At 54.9% G+C, this 17,823-nt stretch overlaps 7 protein-coding genes across 7 annotated transcripts; 4 read left to right on the top strand and 3 right to left on the bottom strand.

Annotated features, from left to right (window-relative positions):
- Positions 1 to 2,643: 2,643 nt before the first annotated feature.
- N657DRAFT_622045 (uncharacterized protein) lies at positions 2,644 to 5,795 on the top strand. Its single transcript, XM_062790640.1, has 6 exons — positions 2,644 to 2,786; positions 3,080 to 3,373; positions 3,442 to 3,654; positions 3,727 to 3,848; positions 3,903 to 4,452; positions 4,503 to 5,795. The coding sequence occupies exons 1-6, from the start codon at positions 2,667 to 2,669 to the stop codon at positions 5,391 to 5,393; spliced, it is 2,190 nt and encodes a 729-aa protein (XP_062646279.1). The 5' UTR covers positions 2,644 to 2,666; the 3' UTR covers positions 5,394 to 5,795.
- Positions 5,796 to 6,982: 1,187 nt separating this feature from the next.
- Positions 6,983 to 8,317, top strand: N657DRAFT_673027 (uncharacterized protein; the record flags this gene model as incomplete). Its single annotated transcript, XM_062795669.1, has 5 exons — positions 6,983 to 7,223; positions 7,427 to 7,509; positions 7,747 to 7,881; positions 7,949 to 8,013; positions 8,119 to 8,317. 5 exons carry the CDS (start codon positions 6,983 to 6,985, stop codon positions 8,315 to 8,317), a joined length of 723 nt encoding a protein of 240 aa, XP_062646278.1.
- Positions 8,318 to 8,486: 169 nt separating this feature from the next.
- Positions 8,487 to 9,911, top strand: N657DRAFT_509088 (uncharacterized protein). The gene is made up of 2 exons (XM_062787711.1): positions 8,487 to 8,597; positions 8,666 to 9,911. The coding sequence occupies exon 2, from the start codon at positions 8,952 to 8,954 to the stop codon at positions 9,639 to 9,641; it is 690 nt and encodes a 229-aa protein (XP_062646277.1). The 5' UTR covers positions 8,487 to 8,597; positions 8,666 to 8,951; the 3' UTR covers positions 9,642 to 9,911.
- A 980-nt stretch (positions 9,912 to 10,891) lies between these two features.
- N657DRAFT_682261 (uncharacterized protein) lies at positions 10,892 to 11,425 on the top strand (the record flags this gene model as incomplete). The annotated part of the gene is made up of 2 exons (XM_062796466.1): positions 10,892 to 10,981; positions 11,048 to 11,425. The coding sequence occupies 2 exons, from the start codon at positions 10,892 to 10,894 to the stop codon at positions 11,423 to 11,425; spliced, it is 468 nt and encodes a 155-aa protein (XP_062646276.1).
- A 768-nt stretch (positions 11,426 to 12,193) lies between these two features.
- Positions 12,194 to 15,323, bottom strand: N657DRAFT_509591 (uncharacterized protein). Its single transcript, XM_062787713.1, has 2 exons — positions 14,772 to 15,323; positions 12,194 to 14,696 (listed from the first exon to the last, which is right to left on the bottom strand). Exons 1-2 carry the CDS (start codon positions 14,850 to 14,852, stop codon positions 12,390 to 12,392), a joined length of 2,388 nt encoding a protein of 795 aa, XP_062646275.1. The 5' UTR covers positions 14,853 to 15,323; the 3' UTR covers positions 12,194 to 12,389.
- N657DRAFT_509389 (uncharacterized protein) lies at positions 14,678 to 15,832 on the bottom strand. Its single transcript, XM_062787712.1, has 3 exons — positions 15,464 to 15,832; positions 14,878 to 15,409; positions 14,678 to 14,696 (listed from the first exon to the last, which is right to left on the bottom strand). The coding sequence occupies exons 1-2, from the start codon at positions 15,527 to 15,529 to the stop codon at positions 14,966 to 14,968; spliced, it is 510 nt and encodes a 169-aa protein (XP_062646274.1). The 5' UTR covers positions 15,530 to 15,832; the 3' UTR covers positions 14,678 to 14,696; positions 14,878 to 14,965.
- A 229-nt stretch (positions 15,833 to 16,061) lies between these two features.
- On the bottom strand, positions 16,062 to 17,722 carry N657DRAFT_635240 (DUF124-domain-containing protein; the record flags this gene model as incomplete). Its single annotated transcript, XM_062791332.1, has 5 exons — positions 16,062 to 16,106; positions 16,172 to 16,345; positions 16,420 to 16,796; positions 16,847 to 17,650; positions 17,704 to 17,722. 5 exons carry the CDS (start codon positions 17,720 to 17,722, stop codon positions 16,062 to 16,064), a joined length of 1,419 nt encoding a protein of 472 aa, XP_062646273.1.
- Between the last annotated feature and the right edge of the window lie 101 nt (positions 17,723 to 17,823).

Here is a 17,823-nt window from a genome sequence, read left to right as displayed (position 1 = left end):
ACGACAAACAAAAACACACCCTCTGAACTCGCTTGAAGCAGCCAATTGGCGGGACTCGGATGATGTAACAACAAATCTGGTGTCCCAAAAAGTCACTCTTTGCAAACGGTTGCAACGACAGAATGCCTTAAGGCTGAGAGGGAAAGGCCCCAATACGGGACGCAACACAGCGTTTCAGACAAACCTTGATTCCATCATGAAGGGCTCTTCTGGGAGGGAACCGGGACAGGGGGGATGATGACAAGGGAGGAAACCGGGGATGGGGAGGCCAAAATCTTGGATTTTTCAGCCCCCCAGCCTTGCCTTGTCAGCACCCTAAAGCTAACAACAGCCTCAGGAGACAGGTTTTCCGGCCGCCCAGTCACGGGTCTTGGGTGCCTGGGGCGATAAAAATAGAGGAGAGCCCGTCAACTGGAATACTGGAATATCTCCCCGCCCATGGCGGCGGGAGGGCAACTGGAGAGCAACTCACGAGCAGCCACTGGCATGAGCAACGCATCTCCCGCTCTCTCTCACCTTACTCGGACATTGGACATGGATGGACGGGTAAGGTTAACCTGGACTCTGTTGCTGAGATGGCGTGGGACTTGTTGCCGTGAGCCCTTGATGATGTCCTCAATGTGGGAGAACTGCTGCATCTACCCTGGTAGGTACCCAAGGTAAAGATGCTTTGCGGTGCAGTACTAGTTACCTGTACTCCTGTACTAGGGGTAGGTAGCTGAGGTTATCATGTCCAAGCGGGGTGGCACCATAGTACATTTCCAAACTACCATGATGCAAATCGCAGATTTTGCCAATATTCCCACCCTGCAACAGATGGCCGGCGGGCTTAGATAGGGATGGTTAGATCGGAGGACACGGCATACACATGGTCATCCGGCCCCAAGGGGCGCTACCGCCGGACCCAGCGCCGCAGCCGTGCCGCCATCCTTCAACTTCCGTTGGAATTTGCGACGGTTTAGGTGCCTGGGTGGCGTGTCGCATGTGCGTCATCTGAATTCTGAACTTTGGGTTTCTCGGGATGGGAGCTCACACACATAGTTAGCTAGTAACATTAGAACTCCCATGTCAACCATGGGGAATTCGGTCAGGTGGCCTGAAGACGGTAACGATGACGACAAAACGGGGCCCGGCTTTCCGTCGGCCAACCCGGACCAGACTGCCGGGATATGCGAGTACTATATGCAAATCATGGGTCGTCTGAACAGGAGATGCCGTCCCATCATCCATTCCGGGCTTCCCGGTCTGGCGGGTTGGGTTGCCCCAGGGTCACCGCCCACTCGGATGTCACTGGCGTGCGTAAACCCCGGTCCGAGTCGGGCAAGCAGCCCGCAATTCGACGCCTGTATGCGATGCATTGCTTATTACCTACCTTACACGAATGCCCTGCCATGCGATGCCGTCTTTGGAGGGTAACCTACGGTACTCTTGCGCGTCCACCATGCTGAAGTACGGAGTGGATGCGTGGCAGGCAATGCAGTCACGTCCGTTTTACTGCAAGGGTGTATATGAGGTACCTGTAGGTGCCGTAGCAACGGAAGCCCTGCGCCCAAGGTGGTGTCGACGCAAGTTCGGACGGCTCGGACTGGCCCACGTCAGCGCTTGCTCTCTGTGCGACACTTGATAATCGTCGTCGTACTATTCTAAAAACATGATGCCCTGCAGGCGCGTGGTTGAGGAACCGGACTTGGATTGCGTCCATTCTAGAAGAAAATTGTTGCCGCACACTACGACGTCGCTCCGATTAATAGTAACATGGCAGGACGAGGTTGAGGTTTCGGGTGGCGGGTGGGGGCGCGGCATCGCGGCTTTTGAAACATGGGAGGGGCAAGTCCGCAATGGCACGCAGCAGCTTGTAATACAGAAACACCAGGCTGGTATCCGAGATACAGTACAAATTATCCTATTGAAAATGCCTAGGACATCCTTTCAAGTTGTTGATTTTCAACAATAAAGGTTCAAGCGTATTGCTAGCAATGACTACAACTGTTTGTAGAAGCACAAATAAAGAACAACTGCCTGATTCCGGTCATCAGACTAAATTAGGAAAGAAGTACTTGATACAAGGTACTCTTTATAACCAATGTACTGTATATAAGGCACTGGAACTTTGATTCATAAAGCCTGAACAATGCTGCTTATAGCTGAGCGGCCGAGACTACGCCTAAAGCATATATCAATGACACTAGTTCTTGACTTTCGCAATCATTTTCCATTCACAGAATAAAATTCATTTGAAGAGCTCTGGCCAAAGGTTCAAAGGTTAAGCCAGGTAATTCGTCTAGGATTTCATGGACTGAGTGAAACCTGGTCCCCCGGAACCATGAACCAACTTTCAATAGCCGGTATTGTGCCTTATCGATAGCCTTATCGATAGTCTTATCAAAGACGCGCTCAGACGCGCTCAGACGCGTGAAAGCACGTGAAGTGATTTATGTATGGCAGCTGCATGTAAGTGAAACTACGGAGTATTACCGACTGAGAACAAGATCGCTTCCTCGACTAGTTTCTTCCTGGCCGACCATCGCGAATTTTTTTTCTTTTCTCTGCTGCCAACCCCGTCCACCAACGCCGACCTCCGCCGCTTTTTCCTCTCTTTCTTTCTTTTTTTTTATTTTTTTACTATTAATTTTTTTTTTTAGTTTTTCAGCCACGACTTCGCCGGCATGGCTGGCACCGGGGAGCCCAGCAGCGACTGGGAAGCTGTGATGAAGGCGGCCATTGGTGAGGCTAAGAGCCTCACCAAGGCTCGCCAGTTCTCCAAGGCGCTCCACGCCGCCATGGAGGTGAGTTACTCCTGTTCTTTCCTTGTCGACGGGCCGGGCATGGGCCAGCAGCAGCCCAACAACACCAACGACGGGTCGATGATCCCTGAGACAGGCTGAATGCGGGTGCCCTGGAACCAGCCGATGGGCGGCTTGCGTTGGGGATCTTGGACATCGCGGTTACCGAATCAGGTGTTGCCGGTTTATGACGGTCTTCAGGCTTGGGGCCTGTGTCTTGGTTTCTCCTGTTTTTCGCATCTCCCAAGTTGGGTCTCGTAGAGATCGATGGACTAATTACCAAAACAAACAACTAGGCTGTCAACATGTGCGTCTGCGACCCAGCGGGCAACGGCAAGATGCGGCACGGCAAGGACAAGTCTTGCAACATCTCGCAGTGCCTCGCCGCCATCAAGAGCAAGGACGCCGACGCCCTGTACCGGGTCAGCAAGGTCCCTTGCGCCTGCGGCTACGTTTGGCCGTCCTGCTCCCATCAGGCGCACCTCCTGGCCCTGGATGCGCTCGCCGAATGCCTCGAGAAAGCAGAGCAGCACGTCTCGGCCTTCTCCACTGCGCTGACTATGATTCGCCTGGACCCGACGTCGGCGGTGGTGGGTTTAATGGGCTCTCCGAAGCATCACAGCCACTGATTTGAAGGCCGACTAACATGCTACAACAGGGCTATTGCCGCGGCGCGAAGGTCCTCCAGTACCTGCTCAAGAATTGCTCTCCGCAGTCGAACTTTCCCGCAGACCGATCCATGCTTGTCATTCTTAGAGGGCACGCTAAGCAGCCTTCGGCCCTTCTGCTTCAACGCCTGCTTGAGCGCTTCGTCGATCGTGCCTTGCACACCACAAGCCGCTATAGGCAACGCCCCAAGGGCAGCTACGATGTAAGCACCTCATATCTCGGCTCTTCATTTTTTCTTTCTTCTTTTGGAATAATTCCCTGAATTCTCTCCCAGGTTGTCTTGCAGCGCATGGCCCACAACCTCAAGATTGAGGTGGCCCGCAGAGACCCGGCTAAGGAGTTCCCGCCCGAGGTGCTGGGCATGATTTTTTCGCAGCTCAGTGCCTCTGATATCAGGTAAGCTACCGAGACATTCCCCCGGCATGCCTGCTTTCTAACTCAATCTCAAAGTCGCTGCTTGCGCGTCAACAAGCACTGGAGCCAACTCATCCTGCGCGACGCCGTGCTCTGGACCCATCTGAGACTCGGCCGACCGGGCAATCCCGGCCGCTTCTTCCCCAAGTTCCTGCAGAAGCACCCAGAGATCAAGAGCCTGGTCATCCGCGACGCCTCCGACTTCCAGCTTACAGGCCAGAAGCTCTGCACTATCTTGCACGGTCTGCGCCATTTGAAGCGGCTGTGCCTGAACTCTGGGAAGCCGGCGCCTGCCCGACAGCCGGTTGATTTTGACACTCAGGGGAAGCCTGAAGTCCTTGCCACCAGGAATCGACTGAGCCAGCTCTCCATTGTCTCCTACGACATCCTGGCCCCCGTCATGGGCCTCATTGAACTCAACACGGAGTCCCTTGAGGTCCTGGACCTCGTCAATACAGGTCCAGGTGTCCAAAACGCCTTCCGGTCCGTCGTGCTCCCTAACCTGAAGAAACTGCGTATCCTCAAAGGGCAGGAACTGTTCCCAAAGGGTCAGGCTTCTGCCTTGACATTGACTCCGATCGAAATGGTAAGCAGCCATGTGTTGTTGGTGCATAAGACCCTCACTAACCAATCCAGGGGCCAATTGTGATTGCCACTCCCAAGCTTGAGCAGTTTCACCTGGACGGTTTCAGCGTCCTCTGGTCATTCCATCACGATCCCGCCTTCAGCAAAGACAGACTCTGGCCCTCACTCCGCCACCTGGTGCTCGGCCCACGCTTGCGGTACTCGGTCAGCGCAGCATTCGCCCCGTGGAATTCACGCTTCCTTCCTCCCTTGACCAGCGAACTACGGTCCATCGAGCTCCTCGGCCACAACCCAGACGTTGTTCACAATATCCTCTTCACCACGGACTCACAGATTTCCGCAGCCGCGCCCGCCCACGGCTGGGGCCCGCCGGCCGACAAACAGCAGACCCTCAACTTGCCCAACCTGGAGGTGTTCCGCTGCATCGCCGGTGTGCTCAACCCCCGTCTCCTGCAGCAAGTGCTTGGACCCGCAGCCCAGGCCGGCAAGCTGAAGGTCCTCGAGCTGGCAGCGTCATCCGCAGGCCCCGCGGCCATGACGGGCCCGGCCAACACCGTGAACCGCAGCGACCTCGTGCCCGCTCGGGACCTCGACTTTGCCATGTCGGATAACCTGCACACGCTGGGGCTGCACGACTTCAACTTCCACCACGACCCGACCAGCCGCTTCGGCGCCACCAGTCAGTTCGACGGCCAGCCGTTCATCGACTGGCTCGAGTGTTTTCCGAAGTTGCACACCGTCGCCGTCTACCCGGGCGAGTGGGACGGCGTGGCCGCTTTCATTCAGAAGCTTATTGTTCACCCGCGCGTGAAGGTCATTCATCAGGAGTATCTAAGGGGCGTCGCTTGGGATGAGGCGCTCAAGCTGGCCAGGAAGCATGGTGTCGAGCTGCATCACTCTCCGGATCACATGCCTTCTCGCTTGGCCATGATCGATGACTAGGAGTCTGATTAGATTGGGCCATGGCGGGCGGTGATGACTGATGACTGATGAATGGATACACGGAATGGGATGGGACTTATCTAATAGTTTCGAATCTGGGTGGGTTAGGACAGGTGCATCGCGGCATACAGCTACGGCGTGGGTGGGCATGGGCGTTCAGTGGGCATCGGCATATGCATTTGCACGGGCAGGAGCATCATGAAGCACCTCCATGGAGTCAGGACATGGAGGGAGGACGGATTCATTCTATCCGAGTTTGTTTGTGTTCAGGGCGTTATGTACTGATACCCCCAGACTGAAGCACGTTTCTAGTCAGGCACACCCGGCAGGACCTCGGAAGGTTATTAGCGATCCTCGGATTCCCATTGCCAAGTGCGTGGCACATAATGAGAGCATTTCAAGTAAATGAGTCAAACATGCCTGCATCGACGTATACCTTGCGTACTTGGTATCATGGTGCCTCTGGCAGAGGTGCCTGGTTAGGTCCAGAGTTACAGCAACACACCATTACAAACTGGTTGCACCTGAGCTCGCTAGGGAAGGCTAATAATTACCAATCTGGCTCCAGGCTGTTTGATAGGCAAACCATCTTCTTTCTACAAAGGGGGAAAACCCCTTTCCCTTATGATAATAACATGACAAGAATTCTTTGGAACTCGGGCAATTGCAGCAACCTCAATGGGAATTGATGATGAAATCCAGCAGCTACATCGAGAATAGGAAAGAACTTAGACGTGATTTCCTATGCCGGGATTCTGGAAGCAATCGAGAAGTGGGCAGCTGAGTTGAAGATTGCTGCCCAGGTGCAGCAGCCAGCTTTGCATGCGGCTGACCGTCAGAAACCAAATGGGCGAGTGAGATAAGGGAGGATGTGTGGAACTTGGATTTGCTGGACCTGAGGTCTGAAGGGAGTTGTCAGAATACGTTAATGAAGGAGGGGCCAGTTGTTGGGTGCTAAAATTATACCTGTGTCGGCTTGTCCTGAAGCTCGCACTCCTATCCCGGCATTTGTTGGATGCCAATGGTAGGGTAGTGTCCCAGGGCTTTTGTTGTGTCCAGGGGTTCTTTGCCCCCGTTCTGCTGGCTGATGTAAAAGCACAGACCACTCAAGTAAAGGTCCAGGGTTTTTGCACCATGCACCACAATATCACATTCAATCGAATCGCAAGTTTTCTTTTTCTTGTCATTGTACCATCGCCTTCTTCAGTCTATATATGAGAAAACATACTCTAGAATGGGTTCAAACCAGGCATTGCAATTCTCGAAGTTCTCCAAGGGGGACGCTGCGGTGCGTGCCTGTTATGGTAAGGAGCCAGTCGCTCAGCTGACGCATGCGCAACCGCCTTGTCGAAAGGATGCATGCCCAACACCTTAGCTGAGATGCGCGGATGTGGTGATTTGAGCGGGGCCTACAGTAGGGTAGTGAGCACGAAGTCCGACTTGATCGTTCTGAAAAATGTCTTGGGATTCTGAAATTTGACTCGCAAGAGCCAGAATCCTTCAGCAGCAAGACACGGGGCACACAGCCCGATGAAGCGGCATTTTCCAGACTCATTGAAGTCCTTGGCAGGATTGACACGAGACTCGAGATGTTAGACCGGCGCCTTCACGCGTTCGAGCAGTCACGTTGCCGGCACGAAGGCAGTGATCCCACGGCCGCCCAAACGTCGGACGACGCCTTGGTTTTCTTCCTGATGAACCACAAGGAAGATGCGACGATTGCGCCCAAGGTCGAGAACGATGGAGAAACAGACATGCTGGTGGGAATCATTGTCCAGAGCGGGGACCCGCTCTCCCTGTTGGCGCAGATATCAAGCACCTGTCTCAACCGTCATGGCTCCGACATTACCATCTGAGAGCAAAGGTGTTCAAATACCCGCTCATAGAGTTGCACCCTTACGTGGATATTCTGAGGGTTCTCACGAAGGAGAGTCTATCCGATCAGGTGTTTGCTGCGCTGGTCTCGAAATAATCTCTGACGACTGAACTCGAATGCGGAATCACGGAGCTCTCGAACCTATGCACTTTGGCAGTCGCCCACAACTGCTCGAGAGGGACCACAACGTTGCGCGAGGCGTCGTCCTATTCGACGAGCTCCGCACTCTCTACCCTCGGGGTATGTTTCTTATCGGCCCTGGAGAAGCAGGTTACGAGCAGGTTGTCGAGGTTTCCTTAATGTGATATGACTTCGGCGGCGTGTGTGGTGGAAGCTTGGCATTTTAGATGGGAGGGGGGAGGCCTTCTTCGGCAGGCGAGCTGTCGCTTTCATACCGACCACTACAGCGGAACCAGGCCAATCGACCGGCTACTATTCCCCCCCCTGATTGGGCTGGGTGTTGTCAGATCTGCCAAGCGGCTGGAGCAACTCATGGATAGGAACAGGACAAATCTTGCCAAATTGAGACACGTCACCCAAGTCGACTTCGGGGACTATCCTGTGTGCAGCTGGAGCTCACGCCCAGTGAAGGGCATGGAATATCACGGGCGGGTAAGACGAGCGTTTCAGATCGGATAGTTCTCCCGGTGTCTTTATCACTGCCGTTAACTGCAAACAGAGCGCCGAACCCGTCATCCTGGATCCGGAGGGTTTCTCGTTGCACTCGGGCCACGAGGTAGAACTGTGCGCCTAGTCGAGTTTCAACTGCTACTGTTCAGCTTGCACTACTCCGGTCAGCCTGGATGCCCTCCCGGCCAGAACCAGATATCTTCTGCTCTTGCCGACTAGGCTGGAGGGCTTCATGCTCGAAACCAGAAAGTGGGCTCTCTTCGATATTGCCAACCTACATCCCTACCGCGACAAGCTTGAGGATGCAGACGCGTTTCATTCGATATACCTGGACAAGACTTTGTTTGCGTCCCTCAAAAGCGACTTTGAAGCATATTTTGCGAAGCGCAGGGGCATACTAAACATGCTGTCGAACTAGGACCTTGTTAGTAGGCTGAACCGCGGTTTGGTTCTGCAGTTTCACGGTAAATTCTGACCTTGCGAGAACTGGCGGTACACGAAATACGTACTAAAATTCTACTCTCGTCAGGACCGAGCGGTTCTGGAAAGACGTTTCCTTGCCTGGGCGCTGGCTGCTCATTGTCAGCGCCCGCTTCTTTTCATACGCCTGCTGACTTGGGCGTGGACTCAACCACATATGAAAGAAACTTCTCGCTGTATACCGGACTTGCCACTCGCTGGGGGGCTGTCCTTGTATTGTAAGAAGACCTGCAAGCCCTTGGTACAACGATTGGCAGACATCTGACCATGAACAACCTCGAAGCAGATTACGTGCTGCAGTCAAGAGCACCGATGAGAACACAGAGTTCCATATCAACGGGAGGTTGATACAGACGTCCATCCGCGAGCTGCGGTCTTGTGGTTGCTTACCTCTAGTAGCTCTTCAGGATCTGCTCGAACGCTTCGAGGGAGTCATGATCTTCATCTCAGACTCTCTTTCTGCAGTGAACTATGCGCTCCGGCCGTACATCAAACTGATCGAGCTCCGCCCTCCCTCGGCGGAAACCATCAAGACCATGCTCTGTGACCACCTGAATTAGCTTGACCCTGATATGGTCAAGTCCAGGGACGATATATTGGCTTGGATAGCAACCGCTGCGGATAACTTGATGCTGACGGGCCAGGAAGCCCGTGCGATCCTCGTCGCGCTTTACCAAGCAAGGGTGGATGGGAGGAACATGGCCCTGGAAGACATCATCCGGACATACACCTCAAAGACAAGGCGACCGAACGAGGGGGACTTGTTTCCGATATATCACCGTATGGTGAGAATGAATCAGGAGAAGGAGCGATGCCACCTGGGCTCGCCGAACCGCTGCTCAATGCCTTTGGCTCTGCTTCTACAATTCCCGACGATGGGCGTCTCTATCTCACCTTTTCGGAGTTCTTTTTTCCACTCCGGCTCCGCACACAACGCCCTGGAACATTATCCTCTTAAACGAAGCCACAATAAGGTTTCTGAACGTCGCGGACTTTCAAATAATCGATTGGGGCTAGCCCAAAGCCTGTGGGCTCCGATGGGGGGCTGCGTCCATCGGCGACAAGCACAGCTGCCGCCGCACACTCCTTACCCGGCCTTTGAGACACCGCGACAGAGATGGGAAGACGGGGGATTCACGGTTGGACTACGTCATCTCATCGAAGCCGATATACATGGTGCATCCAGATGCGGCAAGCCCTGGAAAAAGACTGGTGTATGGTTGCTCGCTTTCCTCTCCGAACCCCGGAGTTTGCCAGTGTAACTCTCAAAAACCGACGGGAAACGCAGGCTCTTTCAGGGACTTGTAGCACTTTCCACTGTCGACTTACGCCGAATACGGTCTACGGCGGTGCAAATGTACGATAATTGCAACGAGACCAACAGGCTCGTCGTGCCATTATTCTTGCCGTGGATTGGAATGCGTCCCGCACATTGTGCTCCTGACTCGCGCTTCATGTTCCATGCAACGACGCTGCTGCGCTACATCACTGCACATGTCTTTGTGAAAGCCATGGAACCGTATCGTATCCGTCTCGGCACAGATGGTACAGCGTTGCCAAGCGAACGACATGACACGCTGTCACATCCGAGACGGGCTTTCACATTGTTTTCTATGAGCTTATTGAGGATACGTTGGGAACAGGAAGTGGGAACGGCCACAAGTTGCAAAACACAGTACCGTTATATGGCAAAACTGACCGCTATCTGAGGAAAAGCTGCTTCACCGTATTGCTTTTTTGAATTACATGCCTCAACTTTAACGTTGGAGGAGAGCATTGACTGACAGCTATTTCGGCTACAGATGTTTCATGTGGCCCTGATGGGCCAGCCGGTGCCCCTGGGAGACCCCATCCACTGGACTATCGTCTGCCTCACTCCCCCAGTGCCATGGCTATCAGTTCAAGGCAGTTACTCGATCTGCAATGCAGCAAGTCTCAGAACGCAGTCGGCCTTCTACGTGGCAACCCACTCAGCCAGGTGGCCTTGAGCTGGCGCCAAATCCTCTTAGCCGTGGACAGCCTAGCGGATAGTGGCGATGAGGTGTTACAGCGCCAGGACCACCTTCAGGACATTCTCTTCACGATGAGGCTTTCTCTACATCCAAGCGCTACTTCTGGATCATCAACTTCATCCACGAGGCTGTCAAGCTCCAGGACAATACGATACATCAGTGGACTCACTACCAAAAGTGTTCGGTCGAGCCCTACAAAACTAGTTTCATCGAAACTGGTCGTGAAGCCCATTGGTATCGGGAGTCACTGAAGGTGCTAGGGACTGCCGAGAAGACTGCGGAGGAGGCCTGCGAGGACTTGAAGCTACTGCGCCAGGAATTCCTGGAAAGCTGGAGCGCGTAACAGTCTTGCGGGACGGCGTAAGTTTCATTTTGCTGCTCTCTTATGAATGCCACAAACCAAAGACGCACTTCAGAGAGCACCCCGATAAACCAGATACATCCTTGATACCTGCTTACCCCACGAAAATCCACCGCAGCTCTTCAATGCCAGCGCCGTCATGGAAAGCCGCGCCTGGACCCAGCTCGGCGAGCACGTCAAGTTACTCACCTTTGTGAGCATCTTCTTCCTTCCCCTCTGCCTCTTCGTAGTACGTCCGCAACCTGTCTCTTTCCCCCGACCCCAGACATACCTAGGTACTCAAACTTAATACAAGGCAATCTGGAGCATCAACGAATCCTACAGCCGCACCGACCTCGCCATTTCAACCGCCGCCGTCGCCATAACAACCTACTCCATCACGCTCAACCTCAACAACCTCGCCCGGGTGCTGCGCAAGCTGTACGCGCCCAAGCGGCGCGCGCTGGTGGAGCAGATGGGACGGGACCCGGACGCGGACTGGAGCAGGACGGGGCGCAGGTTCCAGGCGTTCCAGCGGTCCGTGAAGGAACAGAACAAGCCGTTCGAGTGGATGATTGTGCTCTTCTTGTTAAGGCGGGCTGTTCTTCGTGTGGTGAAGGGGGTTAGTTTTGGAAGGGGGAAGAAGGCGGATGAAGAGGGGCAAGGACCCTCGACACCCTACGCACCCTACTAAGGCGCAAGGCGGACGTCTAACCATGGATCTGTACGCCGGCAGAAGACGGCGGAGGTTTGTTCGGGCGTCTTTTTGGGTGTTTTTGAGCCTCAGTCCCAGGTATGCAGCGAATTATACCCTCATCATGATAGATCCCAATCACACTCTCAGCACACCATGATATTGAGCTACCGAAAGTCCGATTGTCCTATACTCTGCTGTGGTGGCGTGGCGTGCTGATTCAGGACCGTTGGGATACCTAAGTCTAGGGCCAGAATACCTAATGACCTGACCGATTGATACAAAGGTTATCCATGAAAGAGGTGGTCTCTCTCCGTGACGAGACGACGAGGCAAAACGATTTCAGAATTGAACCGGAAAACGAGCAATAAAAACAAAAACAAAGCCATGCCATGCCATGTTCCCCGGTAAAGATATGGCCTCCATTTCATCCATCGTGTGCTATCCCATGCCGCCGTGCCAAGTTCAAATCCTGTCGTGTCTTGAAGCCTTGTAGAGCAAACAACAAACGAAGGCATAAGAAAACCGGTAATGCCAAAACCCCAGCCAATAATAACGATAACCGTAACCATAGCCGATGTAAATCAGATAAAACAAGCTCATCGGCCAGCCCATAACGAGAAAAACCGAAAGATCACCGTAACCTCTTCCTCCATTCATCCATTTCGAGCCGGTTCGAGCAAGGAAACAAGCAACCAAGCAAGTAAAGCCAACCAAGCCTCCACTCTTTCCTCCCCTCACTTCCCTCCTCTCCTTCCAGTTAATTAACCATCACTTCCCGCGACGACGACGACACCTCCCCCATTACCTTCCCCTTCCCCTCCCCCCGACCTTGACCATGACTTAACTCCCTAACCTTAACCCTCAACTCCTCCCGCACACTCTCCTCCCTCCTCCTCCTCTCCGCCTGCGCCTGCCGCGCCGCAGCACCGACCGCCGCCTTGGCCTTCTCGGCAATCGCCTTCTAGGCGCCTGTGCCCGTCGGAAAGGTCGCGCCCGCCTCCAGTGCCGCCGCCGTCGCCGGCCCCGCCACCGCCGTCATCAGCTGCTGCTGCTGCTGGTACTGCCGCACCACGCGCTGCGCCTGCCGCACCTTGCACCCCAAGTGGTAGCCCGGCTCGTTGGCCTTGCGCCATTCCAGGTAGGCCTCGTACTGCTGCTGCTTGACCGGATCGTGGTCGCGGGGCTTGGTGGTGACGGGGAAGTACGGACGCTGAACCTGCGCCGGGGGCATGTTGTTGCCGGCGTTGGTAAGTCCTGGTGGTCCGGCAAGCGGAAGAGACTGTTGTTGTGGCTGTTGGAATTGGGGGGCCAGCCCGGGGGGATAGGGCATCGATGGCAGCGAAGTGACGGGAACGTAGACGTTGTTGAGCCCTGTGCTGGTGGTGGCCACCGCTGCCTGGCTGAATACGGGCATGGGCACGGTGGTGGTTCCGGCTGCGGGCGGGAAGGTGTTGAATGCATTGAGACCGGAAAGGGGCATAAACGTGCCGTTGACTGCGGCGTTGGAAGACGTTGCGGATGGCGGAGCAGCAGCCAGCAATCCGGAGCCTGGTAGCGTTACCGGCGACACCGTGGCGGCAAACCCCGGGGATGGCCTGATCTGGTGAGGGCGCGGGTTGGTCGAACCAGACGCCTGCGCGAGGACATACTCGTCAATAGCCCGATTTCCATTACTTGGTTCTGCGACAGCCGAGGCTGTTGTCGGGAGGGAGGGTCCAAACAAAGCATCCGGCAGGGGGCTGTTTTTACGATGGTTAAAAGCTCGGTTTTCGTTACTCGGTCCTGCAACAGCGGGGCCCGTGGCCTGTCGAGAGGGCCCAAAATAAGCATCCGGCAGAATGCTGTGCGGGCGCGAAAGGTGGCTTGTCGTAGCGTCGGGGAATACGTTGGTGAGTGGCGGGCGAGACATCTTTTTGGCTGAGAGCCACGGCACGTCGTCCGTCTGGGCTACCGACTTGAATTCGGCGGCAGCAGGATTCAGCGCCTTGTTCTGGCCGTCATCCAGTGAAGGCTCCTTGCGCGGAAAATGCGAAGCGAAGCATCCGTAAGATCCGTCCGATCTATCGTCGAAGACTCCTGAGCGGTCGCAAGACCCCTTGTGTGTAGGTATGGAATCGTACAAGAAGTCGGATCTAGCATTGGCAGAACCTGAGCGGTTATTTGAATGCTGACTGCGGTTGTTCGAAGCATAGCCAGAGTCAGACGCCTTCTGCTTCCCTTTATCTTGCATCTCGCTCAGCTTCTGAGCAAAGAACTTGTTTGCAGCCTCCGTGTCCGGCTTACCCTTGACCTTCATCGCCACGATGGCAGGGTCGACAACGCCATGGGGCTGCCTTGGCGCACTGTCAGCTTCGAGACTCGATGATGAAGCGGGCCGATTCTCAAGACGGCGTAGCATCATCTGGAAACGAGCTTCTTCCTCGCGAAGCCTTGCGTGCGCACGGCTGGGCTCGGCTTCAGCATCCGAGGACTCTGGGGTCGCAGCACCAGGGCTACTCTCCTGCTCCTCCAGCCCAACCAGTTGGGAATAGCCGTGAGATTCCGAGGAAGACGAAGGAACCGAATTGAGCATATCCTGGTTGCAAACAGACTGCCGATTCACAATATTTTGAAGGCTATTTAATAGTGTCTCAGAATCCTCAGTTGGAATGCGTCGGAAGGGGGTTGAGCGATCGAAGGGCTTCAATTCGCCCACGGCAACACCAAGCGGAGCGTTGTTCTGGTCCACCACAGAAACCTCGAAGGAGAAGCGGTTGGGCATCGTGATCTCCTCCCCATCGACCTTGGTGACTATGGGGCTGACATGCTTGAGTTGAACTTTGGTTGTCTCCCTGTGATTATCCCCAGAGATGGATGATGATGAAGACGGCTGCTGCCACGCTGGGGCGGAGAAAACCGTTTCCCAAGGGGCCCGTTTATCCCTGGGGTAACGGTATTGAGGCGCTGAAAAAGAGTTTTCCGAGTCGAGCCGCATGCCTACGTCCTCGTTTTCGTCGTAGCTCACAGGCTGCTTGCCTTTGGCATTGAGAGGTGGCGAGGAAACAGCGGCCGCTCGCTTGCGCCAGTCGGTCGATGTGATGGCTGGGGACTTGTGATTCGAAGTGTCCATATCCTGCACAGTTGTCTTGATTGTCGGGCCGCATGGCCTGACTCGGTTCAAGCTCCGAGCGGCGGAGAGGTTTGTCGTTCCACGGTACATCATTGTGTTTGGGTGTGAAGCGTGTGCTGTAGACGATGAAGATGAAGTCGGATTTTCGAGCGTGTTCGCCTACCAGGATCTAGTCAGCCGATAGCTCTCAAAATGCTGCTCTCTGGGGAAGATTGGATCCCATGTATTGTATACATTCGAAAACTCCAAATTCGCTGCATCCAGAAAGGAGAACACGTCGATAACAACAGACGGATGATGCGTACACAACATCATCCTCCCCCAGGGCAACGTCACTCACCTGGTGCTTTGAATACTGTGTCTCCTCTTTGACAGTTAACACTTTGCCTCCCTTCGTGTGTCGTGATGGCCAAGAGAGATGCCTTTGCCTAGCTCCCTTTCTCTGTTGCGAGGGTGCGGAAGAATATAAAGCTCGGGTGGACAGCGAGGGCAGCAGCGAACTCGAAGATGGTTGCTTTTCTTTCCGTCCGAGATAGTTGGAATCGCGCTTCGCGGTGAGCTGTTCCCAAAACAAACGCTCTGGTGTCCTGAACGAACTCCAAGATTGAAGAGATGTCGTAAAGCTGCGAGAGAGACGATATGTGGATTACCCAAAAAGGCTGTCGACGGCTGTCTGGGATCGCAACTTCGCTTGATGCTTGGGGTTGGAGAAGACGGGTGAGATGGTTTGCGACTGAAAGATGGAGTGAGCGCAATGAGAAGAGGTTACCAAGCAGCCGGGTAGCGGCCTCCCTCCTTAAGTAGGAAAACAGGAGGGTGGAAGGCGCGTCTGGAATTAGTCGCAACTGCGCGTCTTTAGTTACTCCTGCAACCTGACGTTCGGCATGAGCATCGCACGGACGTCGTGTTTGGAGCCGGACTCGAACCTTGCGCATGCGTGGCCGGGGATGACGGTATTGTGATGGCTGGAGAAATCGAGAGCTGCCAGGCATGATTTATGCTGCAAAAGGGCAGGCGCAGACGCGCTCGGATGATGGAGTCTTCGATCCCCTTCCTCCTACAAGACTTGACTTGTCCTTGCCTGACTGAAACTTTCGAAGCCTTGAAGAACCTGGCGGCCCCGGTCTCGTTTGGCCGCTTCCTTCCGCGAGTGCCATAAGGTTCATGACCGACGATATCACTGGGCGCATCAACGAGTGAACCAAAACACCTTGGAAGACGATAAGGAATGTTGTAAACCAGAAAACAGAGTGATGAACAAGGAGACTTGGGGTGATGCTCAAGCAGGCCAGATGGTCGAGAGCACCCGGATATCTCCGAGGTTCACAATGACATGTTTTGAGGGATTTGCCCAGCAAGCAAGCAACAGAAGCAGGGTTACAATTTAGTATATCCAAGAACGCGCTGGATATTATCCAAGAAGGTACCTGCTGGATACAAATATGAGAGACCTCCGAAAGACCTACCGAAGCTCTCATTCACCATGATCATATTTCATGAGACCCAAACTCGGGGCCAGCCACCTTACATTTGCGTCTGCTGGCCCGTCATGTACGCAGTGAACGATTTCTGCAACATAAGTTAGTCAGTGCCAAGGTTGTCCAAGCAGTACACCGAGAATGGAAAGGACATACCGCGTTCCTGGTCTGGATGAAGACAGTCCCCGGACCAGTGAACTTGCAGACGAGGCCTTCGCCAGACGCGATGCCCGAGATGAGGCCGCCAGACGAGACGCGCTCCAGGACGTACTTGGTGTTCCAAGCCACCAGATGTCCGTTATCGACAATGTACTTCTCGCCGTCCATGAGCTGCGCACCGAAGCCGTCAGGATTACAATTTCAAGCTTTTCGTCTGAAGGGCTGAAGAGATGGAAAAGACTCACATCCTTCCGAATGATAGCCCCGAAACTGGTCAACCACACCAAACCCGTGCCGCTGATCTTGTACACCCACAAGCCCTCGCCGCTGAACATGGCCTTGCCGAGGCCCTGGCGCTTGTAGTCCTTGACGACGTTCTGTGTGCAGGCGAGGAAGCCGTCGTGGCTGACGGACCACGACTCATGGCCCGTCAGCCGCAGGCTGGTGATGTCGCCCAGCATGGGCGGGGCCAGGAGCAGCTCACCCGGGCCCGTGTAGGTTGACGTGCTCATCTCACCGCCGGCGACGAGCTTCTTCATGCTGAACTTGTAGGACCCCTTCAGGACAATCGAGGGGGACATTGCAATCATGGAGCCTGTGTCTCTTGTGAGTGACTTGCGGCCTTTGTGGCCCAAGAACAGATGTGGGGGTGGGAAGAAGAGGGTAACAAACCTGGCCTGGCTTCAAGGGGACATCCGATGGCCAACTGGACGGTCAAGACCGTGTTGCAGTCCCGATGACTTATCCGGTAGCTCCCACCGTTAAAGGTACCCACATCGTCGACGACGGTCGTGCCGGCGCCCATGAACTGGCCGGCAGGAGGAGCGCCCATAATCATGGAGGGAGTACCTGTGGGATCAATGGTCGGAGCCTGCGGTTGCAGCTGCGGCTGATGCTGTTGATACTGCTGCTTCTCGGCCGGGTACGCGCCGGTGTCTTCCTCCTTCGGGTAGCCGGGAGGTGGGGCATATTGCTGTTGAGAAGATGTTTGCGACACGCCTGAAGGAGTGCGCAAGTGCTGAGGCAACGCGCCATGTTGCATGGGAGGAGGGGACGTCTGTGGCGGCGCCGCATATTGCTGTTGTTGCTGCTGCTGCGGCTGCTGCTGGGGTGGAGGAGCGTACTGTTGCTGCTGGGGAGGCGGGGCGTATTGCTGTTGTTGTTGGTGTTGGGGAGGTGGCGCGTACTGTTGCTGCTGCGGAGGGGGTGCGTACGAAGGGGTCGAGGCAGCTGGCGGAGGGGTGGGGTTTGGAGCAGCCTGGGGCGGAGGATAGTTCCTGGCCTGGTTGTTTGCCGGAGGAGCAGGGTACGAGAACTGTGTCTGCGTAGGGGGTGCCGACATGGGCGGAGGCGGATAGCTTTGCTGGCCTGTATGATGATCCTCGTCAGCGGGCTGCCCGACTAAACACTGAAGCTCGTCGTCTGAACTCGACGATGGCATGCGCATACCAGGGGCACTGCCGGCTCCGGGAGGCGCTTGAGAGCAGGTCAGCTTCACGCTCACTTCTGAAAGACGGCCAGCTACTTACGGGGATAGTAGCCAGACATCTCGTTTTCTTTGGGTGATCGGAATCTATAATGCAAAGTGTCCTCACTTCTGGCGGGCGGTCAGTAAAGTAGTTACACAAATCTATCCACACCCCGCACTT

Source organism: Parathielavia appendiculata (assembly GCF_033297405.1).
Source record: "Parathielavia appendiculata strain CBS 731.68 unplaced genomic scaffold N657scaffold_9, whole genome shotgun sequence".
In the NCBI taxonomy this organism is placed as follows: domain Eukaryota; kingdom Fungi; phylum Ascomycota; class Sordariomycetes; order Sordariales; family Chaetomiaceae; genus Parathielavia; species Parathielavia appendiculata.
This window is presented reverse-complemented; position numbering and strand designations above follow the sequence as displayed.

Excerpts from the sequence above, each read along its gene's own strand:
- N657DRAFT_622045 (XM_062790640.1), top strand. The coding sequence starts at position 2,667 with ATGGCTGGCACCGGGGAGCCCAGCAGCGACTGGGAAGCTGTGATGAAG. Across the intron at positions 2,787-3,079 it reads CGCTCCACGCCGCCATGGAG|GCTGTCAACATGTGCGTCTG; the intron begins GTGAGTTACTCC and ends ACAAACAACTAG. Across the intron at positions 4,453-4,502 it reads CATTGACTCCGATCGAAATG|GGGCCAATTGTGATTGCCAC; the intron begins GTAAGCAGCCAT and ends TAACCAATCCAG.
- N657DRAFT_509088 (XM_062787711.1), top strand. The coding sequence starts at position 8,952 with ATGGTCAAGTCCAGGGACGATATATTGGCTTGGATAGCAACCGCTGCG.
- N657DRAFT_509591 (XM_062787713.1), bottom strand. The coding sequence starts at position 14,852 with ATGATGTTGTGTACGCATCATCCGTCTGTTGTTATCGACGTGTTCTCC. Across the intron at positions 14,697-14,771 it reads CGAATTTGGAGTTTTCGAAT|GCGAACACGCTCGAAAATCC; the intron begins GTATACAATACA and ends AGATCCTGGTAG.
- N657DRAFT_509389 (XM_062787712.1), bottom strand. The coding sequence starts at position 15,529 with ATGCCTGGCAGCTCTCGATTTCTCCAGCCATCACAATACCGTCATCCC. Across the intron at positions 15,410-15,463 it reads CCCGGCCACGCATGCGCAAG|GTTGCAGGAGTAACTAAAGA; the intron begins GTTCGAGTCCGG and ends GCCGAACGTCAG.